The sequence below is a fragment of the Castor canadensis genome, chromosome 4 (assembly GCF_047511655.1).
Source record: "Castor canadensis chromosome 4, mCasCan1.hap1v2, whole genome shotgun sequence".
In the NCBI taxonomy this organism is placed as follows: Eukaryota; Metazoa; Chordata; class Mammalia; order Rodentia; family Castoridae; genus Castor; species Castor canadensis.
The window spans coordinates 15,668,922-15,688,190 of record NC_133389.1 but is presented as its reverse complement, the minus strand read 5'-3'; the positions used below and the strand labels follow the sequence as shown (position 1 = coordinate 15,688,190).

The following is a 19,269-nucleotide window of genomic DNA, read 5'->3' as shown; positions in this document are numbered from 1 at the left end:
TTTTTTTCTTGACAGCGAAGCTGAGGTCATTCAGATTTGAGTGTATGGCAGATATTTTCATTTTCATGTTTTAAGAAAAACAAGTTGAAAGCATTTGGTACCAATGATAAAATCAGAGCTTTTAAGTGAGTTCTAGAAGTTTGGGAAACTTGTATCTGCCACTATAAGCTTGGCAACTTCTTAAAACTTAAAAAGTTTTTCCTGATAAAATCAGTGGATTTTTTTAAATGATATAATTAAATATGTCAGTATTAAAGAAAGTATATAAGTTTATGTCCAGTTTATCCCAAATGAACAATGCATGGGCTAAAATAGGTGTATTTAAAGTCTAATGAAACAGTAGAATTGAAGTATCTGAGTTTTAAATGTTTGTTATTAATAATCTTTTTTTTTATCTAATAAGGGTTTAAAAATGCTCCTCCTAATTACATTTCTCCTGTGAGATTATGTTTTTGTTTAAAACTTCAACTAAAACAGTGTATTGTGGAATTCAGAATAAATAAGGTAACCATCTGTTTTAAATCAGACATAAAAGAAATTTTGGAAAAAAATATAAAATCAATACCTTGTTTACTAATTTTATTTTGTAAATAATAATCTTTATAAAAATATTTATGTTAACATTTTAGGGTTTATTATTTTTAAAGGAATTGGTAAATATTTTTAAATTTCTGAGTTTTAATTTTTAATATAACTGTCAATAAATATTACCCACCCAAACAAAAGCTTATTATTTTTTAATAAGGGATTCCTGCCACCAGAAAGATTGAAGAACCACTGAACTAGTATGCCCTTACTAGAATCTTTCTATGGATCCAGTACTTAGAAGGAAACAAAGGAGCATCACAATTATTTTACTTAAAATACTTGACATACTACTGCCTTCATACCAAATACCACAGCCTGTTTTTATAAATAAAGTTTTATTAGAACACAGTTATGGCCATTATCTTATGTATCTGTCTGTTGTTGCTTTCACTACAACAGCAGAGTTGAGTAGTTGCAACAAAGATCTTTATGTTCTCAAAAGCCAAAAGTGTTTACTATCTGGCCTGTAACAGAAAGTTTGCTATGCTTTAAACAGTCATTTTTTGTAAGTCTGTTCTTTAAAAAGGCTACAAAAAGTGGAATTGTATAATAGTGTATGAGTCACTTAGTTGCATTTATTCTTAACCTCATGTTCTTTAGTGAAGAATGAGAAACCAATAGTAAAATAATTGTCTTTTTAAAAAGCAATATTTATGATTCTTTTTTACTCAGAAGCAGATAAAGAATAGTCTATAGTCTCACTCCCAGTAAGAATATATTTAGTTAGTTAAAAATAAATGTTCAAAGCCAGATGGGCTGGTACATGCCTGTAATGCCAGCTACTTGGGAGGTCAGGGCAGGAGGATTTTAAGTTTGAAGCCAACCTGGGCAACATAGCTAGAGCTGATGTCAAAAAAAAATAAATTAAATAAAACCACCCAAAAAATAGTATAAATAAGGCTTTCCTTCCTAGGTTGTCCACTGTTAATAGCCTTCGGTTAATACTTACAGAAAATAAAAGATTGTGCATATACCAGCTCATATTTTATAAAAGTTATCCGAAGTTAATCATACAGTGTATATATCCCAGTAGCAGTGCCTGAATATAGACATTATTAACAGGTTCTTATGTGGTTAACTATGCATTTTTTTAATTTCTCATATTACTCTCCACATCTTCTTCCATCATTTGCATTTTTTGTTTTATAAAAAATAAGTTGTTGCCCCCAATTACAATAACATTCATACTTCTCCTAATAGTAAATTAACATTTTCGTTTTCCCATATCTTCACTAGGATCTGGGTATGATGAATTTTTTTTGTTGTTTTCCTAGCTGATAGAAAACTGGTATCTTATTAGTGTGTTAAATCAGATAGATGAGTACATATGAGTGAGTTTGAGCCTCCTGTTATTTCTTGTTCCAAGACAAAGATGGGGACCACTTAGTCTCAGAGGATAAGTAAGCTGTCCCACTCTGCTTCTAGTAGAATACTAAGCAGTGTTAATAATAGACATATATCCTCAATGGATCTTGTAACTTGTAACAGCAAAGTCTCTACTTCAGCATTTTCTGTTTGATTGAGTGATGCCTGCTGACCTGTCCTATGGAGGTCCCTGTAGCACACTGAAACAAATCACCACAGTTGACTTCTTGCCTTGTGTTAGTGCCAATGACGAATATCTTATATGACCTTCAAATCATTCTTATGACAATTTTTAGCCTAAAAGGTAAATAAATAGGCTGTGCCCAAAGGCACATTTAACCTAAAAGTATCTATAAATTTTGCTAAAATTTATTTTTCTTTCTAAAAAGTAAAAAGAAAAACCAGGTCTTTAAAACTTGTCAAGCCTTGGTGTGTATACCAAACCATGCTATAAATTTATGAAAACAGTCTATATGTTTATTTTTACTTTATTGTAACTATGATATGTAAAAAGGACCTAGATGAGTTTAGGTTTGCAGAATTTTATAAATTGGTCAAATTGCAACAAATACAAAGTAGGGATAGACAGGCATAAATGTGAATATTGATAACTTTTTAACCAGCCTTTAATTAAGCTGAAAGATTCTTTAACATAACTGGAAACAATTTTGTCTGGATTCTGGAATATGACTCAGGGATTAGTGTGCTTGTCTAGCATGTATGGGACTCTGGTTTTGGTTCCCAGCAATAAAAACAAAACTGAAATCAAGGCACAGTGATGATTGACATTGTATTAAATATTACCATATTTTTAAAAAGCAATGCATTTTAGGATGCATTTGGGAGAGATGGCCCAAATAATGTATGTACATATGAATACATAAGCCAAAAAAAAAAAAATGTCACAGTAAGTTTAAGAACAACAACAAAAAAGCTCTTTTGAAGTTTACTCATTTTATTATTCTGTTGAAATTTGTTTTCTAACTTCTTCAAAAAAAAAAGGATTTGCAATATTTTATGATGTTTCCTCATCCTCTCTAGGCAAATGTTTTGTTTGCCAGAATAAGTCCTTCCTGTTATAACTCAGCACTCTTCTGACTGAACAGATAGTGATAGGAGAGTTATTGTCCAGTTTTAGCTGAGTATTGACTTTTTTTGATTTACCAGACATGCCTGAGTGTGCACTGTAAGGATTTGAGGATTTTTATATTTTTTAGTAAAGATATAAAAACATGCTGTGAAATGATTAATAACAAATTCAGGTTTGATATTGTTACCACCAGCTAGTGAGAGTGAGGTGGAAAGGGGGAGCTGGGGAGAGTGATGTTTTGGATGTATCTGAAATGTTTTATGTTTTTAAAAAATAAAGATTTGAAGCAAATACAGCAAAAATATTTGTGTCTGTTTCATTCAAATTTTGAACACAAGAGGGTCTTACAGTTTTACACATTTGTGCTTTAGTATAAATAAATAGTAAAAACATGTTGGTTATTTTCAGAAAGAAATCCGTAGCTCCTTGGTTCTCTCAATGTTGCAACAGATGTTAATGGAAGATAAAGCAGATTTGGTAAGAGAAGCTGTGATCAAAAGCCTCGGTATCATTATGGGATACATTGATGATCCTGACAAATATCAACAGGTATGTTTTACAGACTGAACCTATTTCACCCCATTATAAAATCCCAAATAATATAAAATTCCAAATCTCTGTTCAGATACTTCATAATCTGTAGTAGGCATGACAGGTGTATCAACTGTTCCACCTGGATGGTTGTCTGGTTTTAATCTTGCAGCTCTGTCAGGACTCTGCAATAAGTACTCCATGTTCTTCAACCCTTCTCTTTGATTTGCTCATCAGTGATACATGACATTTAAGAAAATGGGAAGGGTAGGATTATGGATGGCCTTCTGTCTTAAAATATTTTCTAAATTTCTTGAAATGTATGATTACTGGTTTTTATTAAATTTTTTTAGAAAGTTTACTCCTTTACCAATCTCCATTTGCTGCTTCTCTTTTACAGGGTTTTGAATTATTGTTATCAGCTTTGGGTGACCCCTCAGAAAGAGTAGTTAGTGCAACACATCAAGTATTTTTACCAGCCTATGCTGCCTGGACTACTGAACTTGGAAATTTACAGTCTCATCTTATACCTACACTACTGAACAAGATTGAAAAGCTTCTCAGGGTAAGTTCTTCTTTTACATAATTTAAAGAGGCAATAGTGGGAGCTAAGTACCACTTAGCTGAATATTGTAAAACATTGCCAGTTAAAACATTCTTCTTTAATGGAACCAAGAGAGAGTTGAGGATGTTCTGCTAAAGCTAGAAGAGAAAGAATATGATCTACATTTGTTAGCTGAAATTGCACCTTTGTTCAAATAACTGAAACATTATTCTGAAAGCTAGCTCTTCTTGACCCTCTCTAGACGTAACTGTTTTTCATAAATCATCAGTTCTTGGTCCAGAATGCAGAGATAACTAAAATCTGAGTCTCTATAGGTAATTTCTGTTTTGTCAAAATTACTTTAACTGTGCTTATTCTATTGCAAACTTTTTAAAATAACTTTTCATTCTACTCAAGTAAAAGAATTGAAGAAAAGCTAAGGAAACTTTTGTTCTAAAAGTTCTTTTAGAGACTAGAAGAGAAACTGACATTTCTTGAATGTCTATTATGTGCTGTTAAGGTAGATACTTTGGCTATAAAAATCTGATTTCATTCTCAGAACTCTGAGTTATATTGTGTTTTATATGGAAACTGGACTTAGTGTTTAAGTAGCATGCCAGGGTCCCACAACTGTCACATGGCAGAACCAGGATCTGATACTGGTCTCTGACTTCAAACTCCCTCCCTTCTGCCTTGAAATTTTGAAGGACCTATAAGACTTTTGCAATAAAGCATTGTAATTATTCTGTATATTGCCTCATAAGTATCCATATGTGTTCAGTTAATTTACAATTGGTCTGTTCTTTCTATAAATTTAAAAATGGGTATTTAAAAAAAAAACAATATTAACATAGACAACTAGTCTGAAGTACCCTGTTCTTTTTATTTGCTGAAATGGAATCTTAAGAACTTTTTGCCTGGGCTGGTCTCCACCTGTGATCCTCCTGATCTCCACTTCCTGAGCAGCTAGGCTTATAGACTTGAGTCACTGCACCCAACATTTTTAAGTACTTTTTATTTTTTTTTTCTATTTTTTCCTTTTTTTTTTTTTTTTTTCGGTGCTGGGGACCGAACTCAGGGCCTTACACTTGCCAGGCAAGCGCTCTTCCACTGAGCTAAATCCCCAACCCCTTTTAAGTACTTTTTAAAGTATTTGCATTCTTTCTGAAAATTACCCATGCCTAGGTTTTTTGTGCCATGTATTAACCTGATTAATCCCACATTGCTACTAAAAATGTCTGCAGTATTCAGTCTAGATACTGATTTTGCCATGAAGAAACTTACTAATTTAGAACTTGACAGTACTTTCTATCTCTGGTATTTCTGGCATAGTTTTTTCCTACTATAGTAATGATATTTCACACAGATTTGACCAGCAATAAATGCTTTCATTGCCAACTCTTGTTTGTCACTTGATTTCTGAGTATTATAGTGATCTTTTTATTCTTTTTCTTTTCTGTCATCTTTCATTTATTTTTGATGTTTCTTCTACATTTTATTTATGTATGAAATTATTTTAAAGTGCTGTCAGTACTTGGAAATACAGATGTCAACAAATCTATAAAAGAAGCTAGGAAGTAGGAGAGAAGAAATAGCAAGTGTTGCTTCTGGGTTAGTAGTTGAGCTGTTAACATGATTCTTATGGCACACTTTAATTTCTGTACCCTGACTTACAAAATTTCAAAAGATATGACAGTCTTGAAGAAGAAGAGAACCAAACATTGGAAATGACTGCCCTAAAATTTTCCATATAAAAAATTCTATTACGTCTATAATCCCTTATTGCTTTTTCTCATTTTGAATGGATATCTCCACTAAGGATTGTGTCTTGAGTCCAACATACAAGTCTGTAAATGCTTTATTTGCCATAGAAAGGAAAAGCATCACAAATCCAATTCGCAATGTAATTTCAAAGACTAAAATTAGCTTCCACTTTCTTATGTTTCAGGAAGGAGAACACGGGCTGGATGAACATAAGCTCCACATGTATCTTTCTGCTTTGCAGTCCTTGATCCCATCTCTCTTTGCATTAGTGCTACAGAATGCACCTTTCTCCAGCAAAGCCAAGCTTCATGGTGAAGTGCCACAGATAGAAGGTACTGAATGTAAATACTGCAAGGAAGTTGTAGAATATTAGCACCTTATCTTCCCAAAGAATTGTTTTCACTTAAAATTCTAAAAGTCACTGAATGACACATAATTACTAGACTGTATTACATGTGTAGACTAGCAAAAATGCACTATATGGCTTCGTCTTTATGGATAAGCCTCATGGTATTATTTATACTTTCCATTTTTATCCTATCATCTTACCATTTTATAGCCTTCATTAGGAGCTGGAATAAATGTTGCCTTCTGTGAATAGATCTTAATCAATGAAAAGATTCACTTAACTAATGACTAGTGCTAGTGTATGTAGCTTGTCATTTTCACTTTCTTTACATTTTTTTTCTTTCCTAGCTTTTTAATTTTATTTTGAATAGGGTAAGGTAAAAATAATTTTTCCTGCTATGTCCTTCTAGAAAGAAATATAAACATATGTGGCAGAATTTCTCTTTTTCCATAAAATATATGTGACTTATTTTTAGAAATATATGAAATCAACAGCAGAGGCCTCTGTTTTCTTATCTGACTCTCCAGGTAGCCAGTAAGTGACATTTGCTATGTGGCAGGTGATTGACAGCCCTACTGCCCCTAGGCTCCAGGATAAATGGCTGGAAACAAGTTACTGCTCTATAGGAGATACCTTTATAATTTTTTTCAGGTTGTGATGTTATGTTGGGAATATTAACAGTTTTTTAGAATTAGAATTTTCATGTAAAGTAAAATGTGGGCTACCTATAATCATGGGGATATGAAACCATGTGTTCAAGAGACATAAAGCCATAGGATAAAAATAATGTATACTATTTAAATGTCAGATTTATGTGGAAAATTGAGAATGGGTGACGTGGGGTTAGTTTAATATTTTTAAATTATCGTATTGATGATAAAAATTCAGTCTTCATAAGATAAAGACTTTGAGGATAAGACTTCATAAAGCACTCACAGCTGGCCCCTTCTTATTCTACTACTTCATTCATTAAAGCACTTCCTACCTAGAGATTTTCCTGTCTCTAATTCCTTCTCTTCCTCTTTCTACTTGGCTGTATTAGTTTGTTACAGCTGTCTTAACAAAGTACCACATATTAAGTGACCCAAACAACAAAAATGTATTATCTCACAACTCCAAAGGCTAGAAGTCTGAGATCAGGTGTTGGCAGGATAGTTCCTTCTGACAGCTGTGAAGGAAAACCTGTTGCATGCCTCTGGCATTGTTTACTGTTACTTGGCTGAGCACACATCACCTCTCCTCTGCCTTTATCTTCACATGACACTGTCTGGATGCCTGTTTCTGTGTCCTTTGGATGAGGACATTGGTCATACTGGATAAGGGGTCTACCCTACTCAATCCAGTATGGCCTCACCTTATCTAAACACATCTGTTGCAACCCTATTTCCAAACCTAAGACTTTGGAGGGGTGGGAAGAATCCATTTCAACTTGCAGTACTTGTCATTTCTTCATTTAACAGATAATCCTTGAATGTCAACTGTTGCCAAGCAGTTTGAAGATGCGATATAAATGTTTCAAAACAATTTCTTGACTGTTCCAAACATACACTCTTTCTAATGTTTATGTGATGCTTCTTGTGATTGTCTTCCTCATACCAAAAATAATCTTTGTTTTTGATTCTTGTTGACTTAATTTAAATTGTTGTCTTCTAACAGTCTTTATATATGTTAGTATTATTATACCCTTATTTAAATTAAAATGTACTTATATTTATATGGATATCTGCATATCAATGTTTATGTGTCTCCATATATTCATATATGTTAAAATTTGGGATATAATTTCTTATAAATGAAGATTTATGTGTTTATAAATAATGATAACCCACACAATTTTTTTAACCAATTTATTTCATGACATTAACCAATATCTATGTCAGGTACTGTTTTAAACACTTGGAATACACTTATGAATAAGAGAACATTCTCTGCCATTGTAGAGCTTACATTCTGGTGGGGGGGAGTACATCAAAGATTGATAGCAGTTATTATTTTGCAGAATGAATGTAATTTTTCATTGGCAATAAAATGCCAATGAGCATTGTATTGAATTTGCCAGCATATTAAATTGGCATCCCGGGAACATTTCTATATTATTGCATATTAGATATTCATTTTGTTTTTTTTTTTTAAATCATAGCTAAATACTACAATGCTTTGAGGCTCCTGGACCATTCTAATTCCTTTTCTATGATTACTGAGTTACCTACATAATTGCCTAAATCTCAACACATCTGTTCCATTATTTTCTAATTATTCATTGAGAGTGATATTCCTTCCATCATAGTGTAGCAGATCGAGACTAATATAATAGAACCTATCTGAGATTATATCAGATTATGCTTTGACATGACATAGAAATAGAAATAGTAAATATAAAAATTCCTCATCATCCAAATTTATTTGATTTCTGGATTGAAGTTGTGAGAATTCAAGCAGAAACTTTAGATAGCAAGAGATACTGTATTATCCAAATTTCTTTCTTTCTGTCTTTGTATATTATAATAGCAAATAGGAGAGTTCAAGTAGCAAAGATAACCATTAATATATTAATAAATACTGGTATAGCTTAAGAATACAATAACATCTTAATATTATCTTGAAGCATTTTTTTTAAAATCAATGCTATTTCAAATTTTCTAAAGTCTGATAATTACCATTGAATATGTTTTAAGAAAATGCTGCATCCGTATGTGTCTTTTTAGAGTGCTGGCCCCTATAGAGGAGTTACCTCCATTAAAAGTTTGTGAGCTACATACAGTTAATGATCTGTTGACTTGCATTATTCACTTAATAGCTATCTAAGAAGCATTCTTGAATAATCTGGAATCTATTTGCTGTCTATGAGTTTATAAATTCTTTTTATATTGTTAGGCTTTTTAAATATACTAGTATATATTTATAAGTATATCTATTTGTGTTCTGTTTACATAGTTTTAAAAGTAAGTCTGTTTAGTTTTCCTTTGACACTTTCAGTATCAGATCTTGGTTATAATATCTGTAGTAATACTGTGCATTATCTTACTTTAATACTTTATACTAACATACTGTTTCCCAAACTATGAAAACAATTTAATAAAGCATTTAACGTTGGGAATGATGTATTAAAAAATTTGTTCAATTCAAGCATTAATGTATTTTGTCATTCTCTTTTTATTAGTTATTTCATTGACATAAAAAGTATGATGGAATTACAAATGTTTTCATTTTTTAAGCCATACTCAAATCCATGTTTTGCCTGAGCCTTATCTTTGGACCAGTTTAACTTAACTTAAATGAAGTTTTTCATTAGCAAACTTTCAGTATTCATTTATTAACTACATAGTTGTATAAAAATCTCCTTAACTTTTGAGATTTGTTGTATTTGTTCACATGTGACAAGAATTGATTTCATTTTTCTAATGACAATGTGTTTCACTTATATTCCAAGTTTGTTATAAGCCAATTAAATATCAAAGAAAGTACCTTATTTTCCTCTTGAAAGACTAGCTAAATTCCCAAACTGTTATTTTCTGCTTCTATTATTTATAGTAACTAGATTCCCTCGGCCTATGTCACCTCTTCAAGATGTGTCTACTATTATTGGAAGTCGTGAGCAATTGGCTGTGCTGCTACAACTTTATGATTACCAGCTGGAGCACGAGGGTACCACAGGCTGGGAGAGTTTGCTATGGGTTGTCAATCAATTGTAAGTTAGTTACCACTCTACATTTATTGGATACATCTAAATCAGTTCAATGGAAAATAGCTCATACTTAGCCTTGAAACTTTGGACAAAGTTTGTAAAATGTATTTTAAGGTTTTTTTGTTTTGTTTTGTTTTTTTGTATATATAACTTGGTATCATCAATGGTAAACTTCATTGGAAGAGGTGACTCACACCACTGAATATGTAATTACCAATCTATGACGTGGTCAAAAGAACCAGTCTGCTGGTCCACTATGTGTCCAGTAGTGGTATTGGATTTTAAACTACACACAGGCTTCTCATTTTTGAGGCTAAAATGTATGCCATGTTAGCCTAGCTGATGTTTGAAGCATCAGGTCTACAAATTTGAATCTCATTAACCCCATACTCAGAACTCTACCATTAAGCTTTATACATTTTATGGCAAGCACTTAAAATTTATCTTAAGAAATTTGTATGTTAGAATATAATCTTAAAACCTGGGATCCAAATAACATTTTGCTTTCAAAGAACAAAATATTTATTGGATTTGCATTGTACTAGATGTTGGCAAGGAAACAGTAATTTATATGTGTCCCCTGCCTATTTTTCTTTCCTTTCATATTCAGGTTACCACAACTTATAGAGATAGTTGGCAAAATTAATGTTACTTCAACTGCCTGTGTCCATGAATTCTCCAGATTTTTCTGGCGCCTTTGCCGGACATTTGGCAAAATTTTTACAAACACTAAGGTAAAAACTTGTATTCTGTGTTTTCTTATTTACAAGAGACATAGAAATGTATTATTTTAATGTTAATACACAGTAAATTAAAGCCTGAGCCCTCTCTTTATTCCTAATTTCTTTTAATACAATACTTTGATAGTTAAAGAAAATTCTGGTTCATAGCATTCTTATCTTTATTGATTTGAAGAAGATAGCTTAGCCTAAATCCAGTTTGTATCTAGATTTGGATATGAGATTTACTCACTGCAGATATATAGAGGTTTTGAGCACAGGAAGTATCAGCTGGGGAGCTCCACCAGTCCTTTGCATCTACGTCTGGTGCTTTATCATCCACCACAGGCTATGGAAGCAGCCGTTTGATCATCAGAGTTTAGTAAAAACCTGAGGTGATTTTGGAACCATAGCACTTCTAGAATTTGCTGCAAAGATACCAATTCAGAAATAGCATGGGCCCTTGAGATAAATACTTGTTTTAATTATCACCAAAAGTATTTGTCATATTGGCCTCCATAGGTTATTTTGCAGTTTTAGGCATTAAAATGGAACATCCTTAGATCCCAACTTCTTCTTCAATCCTGTTAGTCCATTTGTCCACATAGCATATTGTTTAGCTAGTTGCTTAAGGCTGCTAATAAAAATATTTTAAAATATAGTTGTTGTAATCAAATGTTAATTAAAGACATTTAAAAGGTAATCACTGTAAATATTACACTTAATTTAGTACATCTCTTTACTATTAAATCTGTATTATTTAAAGCAAACAAAAAAAGTGACATAAGGAACTCCAAAAATTCAGGAGACCTTGGCTATGAACCTAATTAAGTGCTGAGTAACATTTATGACCTTCAATAAATACATAATCTGGTTTAGTCTTATGTGACATGAGGAAGTTGGCTGGCCTGGTGATGCATGCCTATAATCCCAGCATTTGAGAAGCTGGGCAGGAGGATTGCCTGTATGAAGCCAGTTTAAAAAACCAAAAGAAAGAGGGAAGAAAAAAGGGAAGGAAAGGAAGGCAAATGAAAAGGAAATAAAGTGAAGTTGGTTTACTGTCTCTGGTTCTGTGATTTAGCAGATTACTGTTTTAACTGTGTTTTTTCCTCTCAGTTGAAGTTCAACATGTAAATTAATATGCCTGACCTACTGATAAGAAAGCAAAAACTAGATCTTGATATTAATGTAGGAAATGCAAAATCAGTTTACACTTTTCAATCAGTTTACACTTTTCACTAGCATTTAATTGGTAAATAAATATACTTTGCTTTTGCTGTTATCAGCTTTGGCAAAATTTTTTCAACATGTCCCAAAGTACCTATTATGTTTTTAAGTAAAGCAAGTTGGGAGTCACTTGAGCACATCACACTAAGTGATTGTCTTGAGTGGTCTGAAATCTGTGATAACACTAATGATTTTTTTTTATTGAAATAAGCACTTGCTCTAACTTGAAATATATAGATAACATGATGAATGTGTTAGCTGTAAAGACCCTAAATGAGTGGAATTTCCTTTCACTCCTTTTAAGTACAACCAAATGCTTTTTGTTAATAATTCTAATCACATAATACCTACCGAAATAACCATTTTATTACCAAGCTCAGTTTTTAGGAGGCAGCAATTTTAAGCATTTAAAGTCATCTTGGAAACTATTTAACTTAAGGAAAGACCAAAGGCCATTCAGAAAACACTTGTTGACCTGAGCTGATTTTTATCTTTAAGGGTGTTATTTTCAGCCAGGCTCCAGTGGCTCATACCTATAATCCTAGTTACTTGGGAGACTGAGATCAGGAGGATCTCTATTCATAGCCAACCCAGGCAAATAGCTCATGACACCCACATTTTCAGATAACCAGAGCAAAGTGGATTGGGTGTGTGGCTTAAGTGGTAGAGCACTTGCTTTTGCAAGTGCAAAGTCCTGAGTTCAAGCCCCAGTCCCACCAAAAAAAAAAAAAAGGTGTTATTTTTCTATAGCTTAACTCTTCTTTTATCCCACCCTCTGATATGTTTCTGACCATTTCAATAGTCTATAAAGCAAAATAAATAGATTAATAATAGCACTAGTAAATATTTAATCATTAATTAATCAATTGAACTTAAGAATTTTTGGAACTTTTCTTTTGGTTGCTCAGGTAAAACCTCAGTTCCAGGAGATTTTAAGACTGTCTGAAGAAAACATTGGTAAGTTTGTTCATTGTTACTTTTGAAAACAATTGAATCTCATTTTTCACAAAAATTCCATGTTCAGTATATGTAAATTATATAAGTAAAATTGAAAACAAAAATTTGTATCCCTTCATTGTGATATATGGAACTTTTCCGTGAAATTGTCTAAAAATGCTATAAAAGAAAGTCTCTTCTTATAGAATAGTCACAGGACACACAGATAATGGTTAGATGCTTCTCCCTCTCTCCCTGTTTTACTTAGCCTGAATCCTCCTTTTCCATGAAAATTATCCTCCTTTTGCATGAAAATTATCAAGGCCCTGTCTGGCTGAAATTATTGCATATGCAGTAGGGGCTCTGGAATTAAGCTAATACTGAAAACTAAGTAGAATCTCATATCTGGAAGCAAGTGAAATAATATATTTGTAGGCATCCATTTTTAGCTGAGTTCCTTTACACTTTAGAAATACTACTAATTCAAAGCATAAAAATTTGGGAAGAGCTGGCTATATGGGCATTTGGGAGATGGTTAGAGAAGATTGTAATTTTTGATTATGGAAATAGGAGTGTAACACTTCATTTGGTTATTAAATTTCTTTCCCACCTATCAAATGTTTGTGCTAATGACCTTCAAGAAGCAATAAGCTGTATTTTAACAAAAACTTATAGATGTGTTTTCCAAAATAATGAAAATATATATAACCTTATAAATAGGTGAATTTTAAGTATAATTATATATTGACTTTTTTCTTTACACTTAAAACATGCTCAGACTTTCAAAAATATTTTAATAATTTTAGATTCCTCAGCAGGAAATGGGGTCCTCACTAAAGCTACAGTTCCCATTTATGCAACAGGAGTCCTTACGTGTTACATTCAGGTAAGGGAAAAATTCTTATTAGCCAATAAAAGTGACCTTCTATTTAGAAAAATACCTAGTACTCTGTACTCTGTTCTTCCCCCCACCCCCCGCCCCCCAGTTCTGAGGATCAATCCAGAGCCTCTGGCTTGCTTAGGCAAGTGCTCCACATACATAAGCACTATAACCCCAGCCCCTGAATATTAGTTTTCCTAGTATGAGAACAGTTATAATAAAAAATGTTACCCAAAAAGAGAAACAAAATTTATGTACTTATTCAGGAAATAATTTATAATAGGGAACATATTTGACCAATAAGGTTCTGAGTAAAACATCAGTTGAATTTAGAGATTGTGTGCTTTTTTGATATTTTGTTAATGTGAGGTCACACTTACTTAGTAATTTCTTTGTGTTTTGTAAGTTTTTCAAAAATAAATTACAGAGCATATGTGTTAGCTAACACAAACACAGGATGCTTTAGTACACTATACTTATCATTGTTTTTACAAAATACTTTTTAATACTTTTTCTTAATTGTTACTACATAATGAACTGCCCCCAAACATAATAATAGTCATACCCATTTTATTTGCTCCTGATTCTGTAATCTGAGGTTTGCTCAGCTGGCTTCTCCTCTGCTGGTCTTGCTGATGGTCACTTGTGTTGCTTCATTAAGCTGTTCATTAAGCTAGGGCCTCAGCTAGAATGACTGAGCTCCACAGTCCATGTAGGTACAGGCCGCCTCTCTCCCCAAGGCCTACACAACAGCACAGCAGACTTACTACTTATGACTCTTGGCCTTCCAAAATAAGGCAAAAGCAGAATCTACTAGAGTAAGGGTTAGGCCTGAAATTAGCAATCATCACTTCTGCATTGTATTTGTTGAGTGAGTCACAGTGCCAGCGCAGATTCAGGAGGAGAGGACTAAACCAAGGTATGTACCAAGACGTGTGGATCATTGGTTGCCAGCAGTGTAACAGACTGCCGTACCGTGTTTTAAGTAAATAATCTATCTCAAAGCATCTTGGTGATTTTTAAATGTGGAGCATTCCCATTGGTTACACAAAACTATGAACTCTAAGTAAAGAATTTTTAGAGATTATGCTGAAGAAGAAACACTGGTTACAATGGTTTCCTCATTTGGGATGGGGGAGAGCGATCCTGCTTGAACTCAGAGCTTCATGCTTGCTAAGTCATTCCTCCAGCCCTGATTTCCTGAATTTTCACCCACTAATATCTAACTTCCTTTGTTCTTTGAATTCAAAGTACAATAATTCATATTTATTGCATCCTTCTTCCAAAACAGACTTGCATCATCTTATAGTATTTAAGTACAGCTCTGTAATATCATGTAATACTTTGCAATAGAAGTTCCAATTTTAACTGTTAAAGTCACACAGTATTCTTTTAAACTTTACTATGTGAGTTTCTAAGGCGATCTCTTAATATGGTCACACACTAAATCTATGTATATTTTTAGGCATGTAACATTAATAGATTGTCTCTACTATTAAAGTTATGGGGATCAATAATACTAAATCCTGACACAGGACTAGGCACAGTAGTATACGTGCCATTCTCTCATCTCTAATCTTGGAAGCTGATTCAGCATAATAACAAAGCTGATATAATATTTTCTCTCTTTTTTAACCTTTCAAAGTTTTGTTAGCTTTTTTTATTTTAAAGCATGATAAAGTATAAGTACAAGATTTAGCATATAGTAAGCCCTTGGTATAGATTTGCAGAATACATAAAAAGGACATGTTTCTTGAGTGACTGTGAAGTCCAAATATATTTGTATTTCTAAAGAAATAAGAACTCCTCAATTCTTACTCAGTGTTATTACAGAATACTTAGTAAATTGTAGCAGTGATCACAAAGTGCTAGTGATCGCTTTAGAAACTACATACCAGCAGTTATTATGTTTCTTACTAAATACAATTTTTGTTAGGATAAACTTCAGCCCTGTTTACTTTAATAAACTAAAACTGTCTTGAGAACTGGGTGGTTCAGTGGTAGAGCACTTGCCTGTAGTAATACACAGGCTCTGGGGTCAATCCCCAAATTATATAAGTGGTATTACTTGTTTTGAGAGTTCAAAAATGGAAAGTAAGATAGTAAAATTTCAAAACTCAGGATCCACACTCATTTAGAAGTCTATTTTATAGTTCTTATTTCGCTCTTGGCTTTTTTTCTGACATAATTTGTTTTCCAAAGTTATGTCTTCTCTGTTTGGCTTAGTAGGCAACTAAAAGTGGGTGAAATCTCTATTCATTCCATCCTTGCTTTGATGCTTGTTTGTCACTATCTGTACCTTTCCATTAAGTAGACTGCCTTGTTTTAAGACTGCTACATCCTTCCTTTTTTCATTATTTTGTCAGTCCTTTATGTCAACCTCATTCAAAACTAAGAAGGTAATTATTGCTGACTTTTTCTATTTTTTAGACAACCTGACTTTAACTTAATTATGTATTTCCTGATAGACTGTTAAGTCCCTTTTCCTTATAGATTCAGGTTAATATTTTTAACTTTCCTAATTTAGAAGTTTGCTTTTTCTAACTGTGTTTGTTTGTGGTAACATGGGGTTTGAACTCAGGGTCTCATGCTTGCTGGGCAGGTGTTCCTACCACTTGAGCCGTGATGGGGTTTTTTCGAAATAGAGTCTTGCGAACTTTTTGCCCAGACTGGCTTTGAACAGTGATCCTCCTGATCTCTGCCTCCTGAGTAGCTAGGATTACAGGTGTGAGCAGGTTGGCCTATTTTTTAATAAATTTTTTTTCTGATTATAAAAGTAATAATGGTTAATTGAAGAAGGTTTGAAAAATACAGGTTTATTTTTAATTAGGGGAGTATGCAAGTATTTCTTTTAGAACATAGTAGTCCATTTCATCAAGTCTGTAATTTTTCACCACTAAGATATTGGGAAGATAATTTCTTGGAAATCAGTTTTCTAGTATTAGGAAGATAACAGTTTTCTTTTTTTGCAATGCTGGGTTTTGAACTCGGTGCCTACACCTTGAGCTACTCCACCAGCCCTTTTTGTGATGGGTATTTTTTTTCAAGATAGGGTCTCATAAACTGTTTGCCCAGTTGGCTGCAAATCACAGTCCTCCTGAGTAGCTAGGATTATAGGCATAAGCCACCCGTGCCTGGCTAGTTTTCTAGTTTGTATTTAACTAGGTAGAGCCAAAATTCACAGGAACTAAAATTGGTGAAATAAATTTTAATAAAATATCCTACCATTTACTGTTCTAAATTAGGACCACCCAATAAAACTATCTGCAGTGATGGAAATAGTCTATATCTGAGTTGTCCAATAAGGTAGGCACTAAGCATATGTGACTATTAAGCCTTTGAATTGTAGCTAATGCAACTAAGGAACTGAATCTTTTAATTAATTTTTCATTTAAATTTAAATATAAATAATCACATGTAGCTAGTTGCTACCATATTGAACAGCACAAGTCTCAAAGAATTAAACATAGTCTTTGTCCTTTTTCATTATGATCAGAGATGTGCTTTACAGATATCTTTGATTAAAATAGCTTTCTAAACAGGATATTCTCCTTACTTAGTAACATTTTTTAGTAATTATGGTATATTTACTTCTACTTGATTGCTTGGAAATTCCTTATCAGTATTTTTCCTCTATAGGAAGAAGACCGAAAACTATTAGTTGGATTCTTAGAAGATGTAATGACCCTGCTTTCGCTATCTCATGCTCCTCTTGATAGCCTGAAGGCTTCTTTTGTGGAACTGGGGTAAACAATAATAGCTTACAGTTTTGTTTTGTTTTTAAGTGATATAAAAGAAAAAGGTAAAAGATTTGGGAAACTTAAGAACCAAGCAAGGAAGGAAAGCCCCAGGATGGTAGTAATAGGAAATCCTACTAGTAAAGCTTAATGCAGAGGAATGGAGCACCCATATAGACCGGAGCAAAACTGAGGTTTCCAGAAAGAAAGGGGGAAAGGGCTGTTATGATCCAACAGTTGGAAAACAGAACCAGTAAAAGACCTATAATATTTTAAAAGGCATGTACAGTTTTGCAGTTGAATTTACAGAATGTGTATTTTGATTTATTATGTAACAGTTTTCTTGGTTTTGAGACTTAAGATTTCTTATTTTTTAATTTTACTTATTTAGACATTCTTAATATTTTGTAATCAATACATATTTTTAAAACATTTTGGAAAAATAAAATCAAGTATAGATTTTTTTTAAATAAAGTGAAAAAGGAGCTTCACTTTTAATGAACTGAAAGCCAGTTCATTAGACTCCTTCAGTTCTGTTTGATTTACTTAGTCCTGCTCAGAATCATATCATCTGGCTGTGAAGTAATTTTATCTTAGGCTTTACTGAAAACAAGCTGATTCATTTATTAATAATACTATTTCTCACTTGGATAGGCTTCGTAGTCAACATAGCCATCCATATAGGTGGTCAAATTGATCTTATTTGATCAATAACTGTATAACATAAATAAGACGTGTATTTTCCTCTTTTTTTTTTTTTTTTTTGGTGGGAGTGGTGTTTGAACTCAGGGCTTCTCACTTACAAAGCAGACAATCTTAACAGTTTGCCACTTCACCAGTCCATATTTTGGTCTGGTTATTTTGTAGGCTTCTTTTTTTACTTTATTTTATTTTTTGGCAGTACTGAGGCTTGAATCAGGGGCTCACACTTGCTAGGCTTGCTAGGCAGGCACTCTACCACTTGAGCCCCTCCACTGACCCTACCTTTTGTCTGGTTAGTTTGGTTAACTAATAGTTTTGCAAACTATTTTCCTGGGCTGACCTCAAACATCGGTCCTCCTATTCTCAACCTCCCGAGTAGCTGGGATTACAGTTAATTTTTACAGATGCAGAAACTAAGACCCTCTGAGGTTATAATTTACCCATCTGATTTAGTCCATTGCTCTTCCCTGTTTCCTCATGGAATTTTTGTTTTCTGTGTGTGTGGGTGTTTTTGTTTTTGAGATAGAATCTCAAAATGTAGACCTGGCTTTCCTGGAACTTGTCATCCTGCTGCCTCAGTCTCCTGAGTATCTAGAATTATAGGCCTGCACTACCATACCCAACTTCATAGAGAAATTTTATTTTTATTTATAACTCTAGCTTTTCATGCTGCTAAAAAGTTAAAATTTCTTTCTGAATTGCAGATGTTTAGAGAAGGTAAAAGTATGAGTTCTGGATGTAGTGTTTTCAGTACACCAGTAAGGCACTGCAGCTCTCAGTTTTAACATTGATATTTTTTCCAGTGCAAACCCGGCCTACCATGAGTTACTGTTAACTGTTTTGTGGTATGGCGTTGTCCATACTTCAGCACTTGTGAGATGTACTGCTGCTAGAATGTTTGAGGTATGTCAACATGTGTTACTGTTGGTTCCAATTCTAGTGAATTTCTTTGGAAGAGGGAGGAGATAAAGTTGTATTTTAAAACGGCTTATCTACCATATTATGTTGATATTTGATGGCATTGAACACTGTCTAGTTGTGTACTGTGTGATGGGGCAGAACTATAGCTTTCACATATTTCAGAAGGTTTTCTAGTCTTTTTGGTTCCTTAAATGTTTTCCTCAGTTCTGTTTCTCAAATTTTATTTTAAAT

The 19,269-nt window shown here is 33.2% G+C and overlaps 1 protein-coding gene across 7 annotated transcripts in view; it reads left to right on the top strand.

Annotated features, from left to right (window-relative positions):
- Window positions 1–19,269, top strand: part of Relch (RAB11 binding and LisH domain, coiled-coil and HEAT repeat containing) — a 94,467-nt gene that overhangs the window by 52,317 nt on the left and 22,881 nt on the right. For 5 of the 7 annotated variants that reach the window (XR_012447008.1, XM_074069684.1, XM_020162414.2 and 2 more), the window contains 9 exons: window positions 3,452–3,592; window positions 3,975–4,139; window positions 6,067–6,214; window positions 9,763–9,919; window positions 10,527–10,650; window positions 12,771–12,819; window positions 13,605–13,684; window positions 17,318–17,424; window positions 18,921–19,020. Coding sequence is in view for 6 of the 7 variants with exons in the window: in XM_074069684.1 (XP_073925785.1) it covers window positions 3,452–3,592; window positions 3,975–4,139; window positions 6,067–6,214; window positions 9,763–9,919; window positions 10,527–10,650; window positions 12,771–12,819; window positions 13,605–13,684; window positions 17,318–17,424; window positions 18,921–19,020 (1,071 nt within the window). In the remaining variant the exon portion in view is untranslated. The remainder of the gene's footprint in view (window positions 1–3,451; window positions 3,593–3,974; window positions 4,140–6,066; window positions 6,215–9,762; window positions 9,920–10,526; window positions 10,651–12,770; window positions 12,820–13,604; window positions 13,685–17,317; window positions 17,425–18,920; window positions 19,021–19,269) is intronic. The other 2 variants (XM_020162399.2, XM_074069683.1) reach the window with 2 other exon arrangements.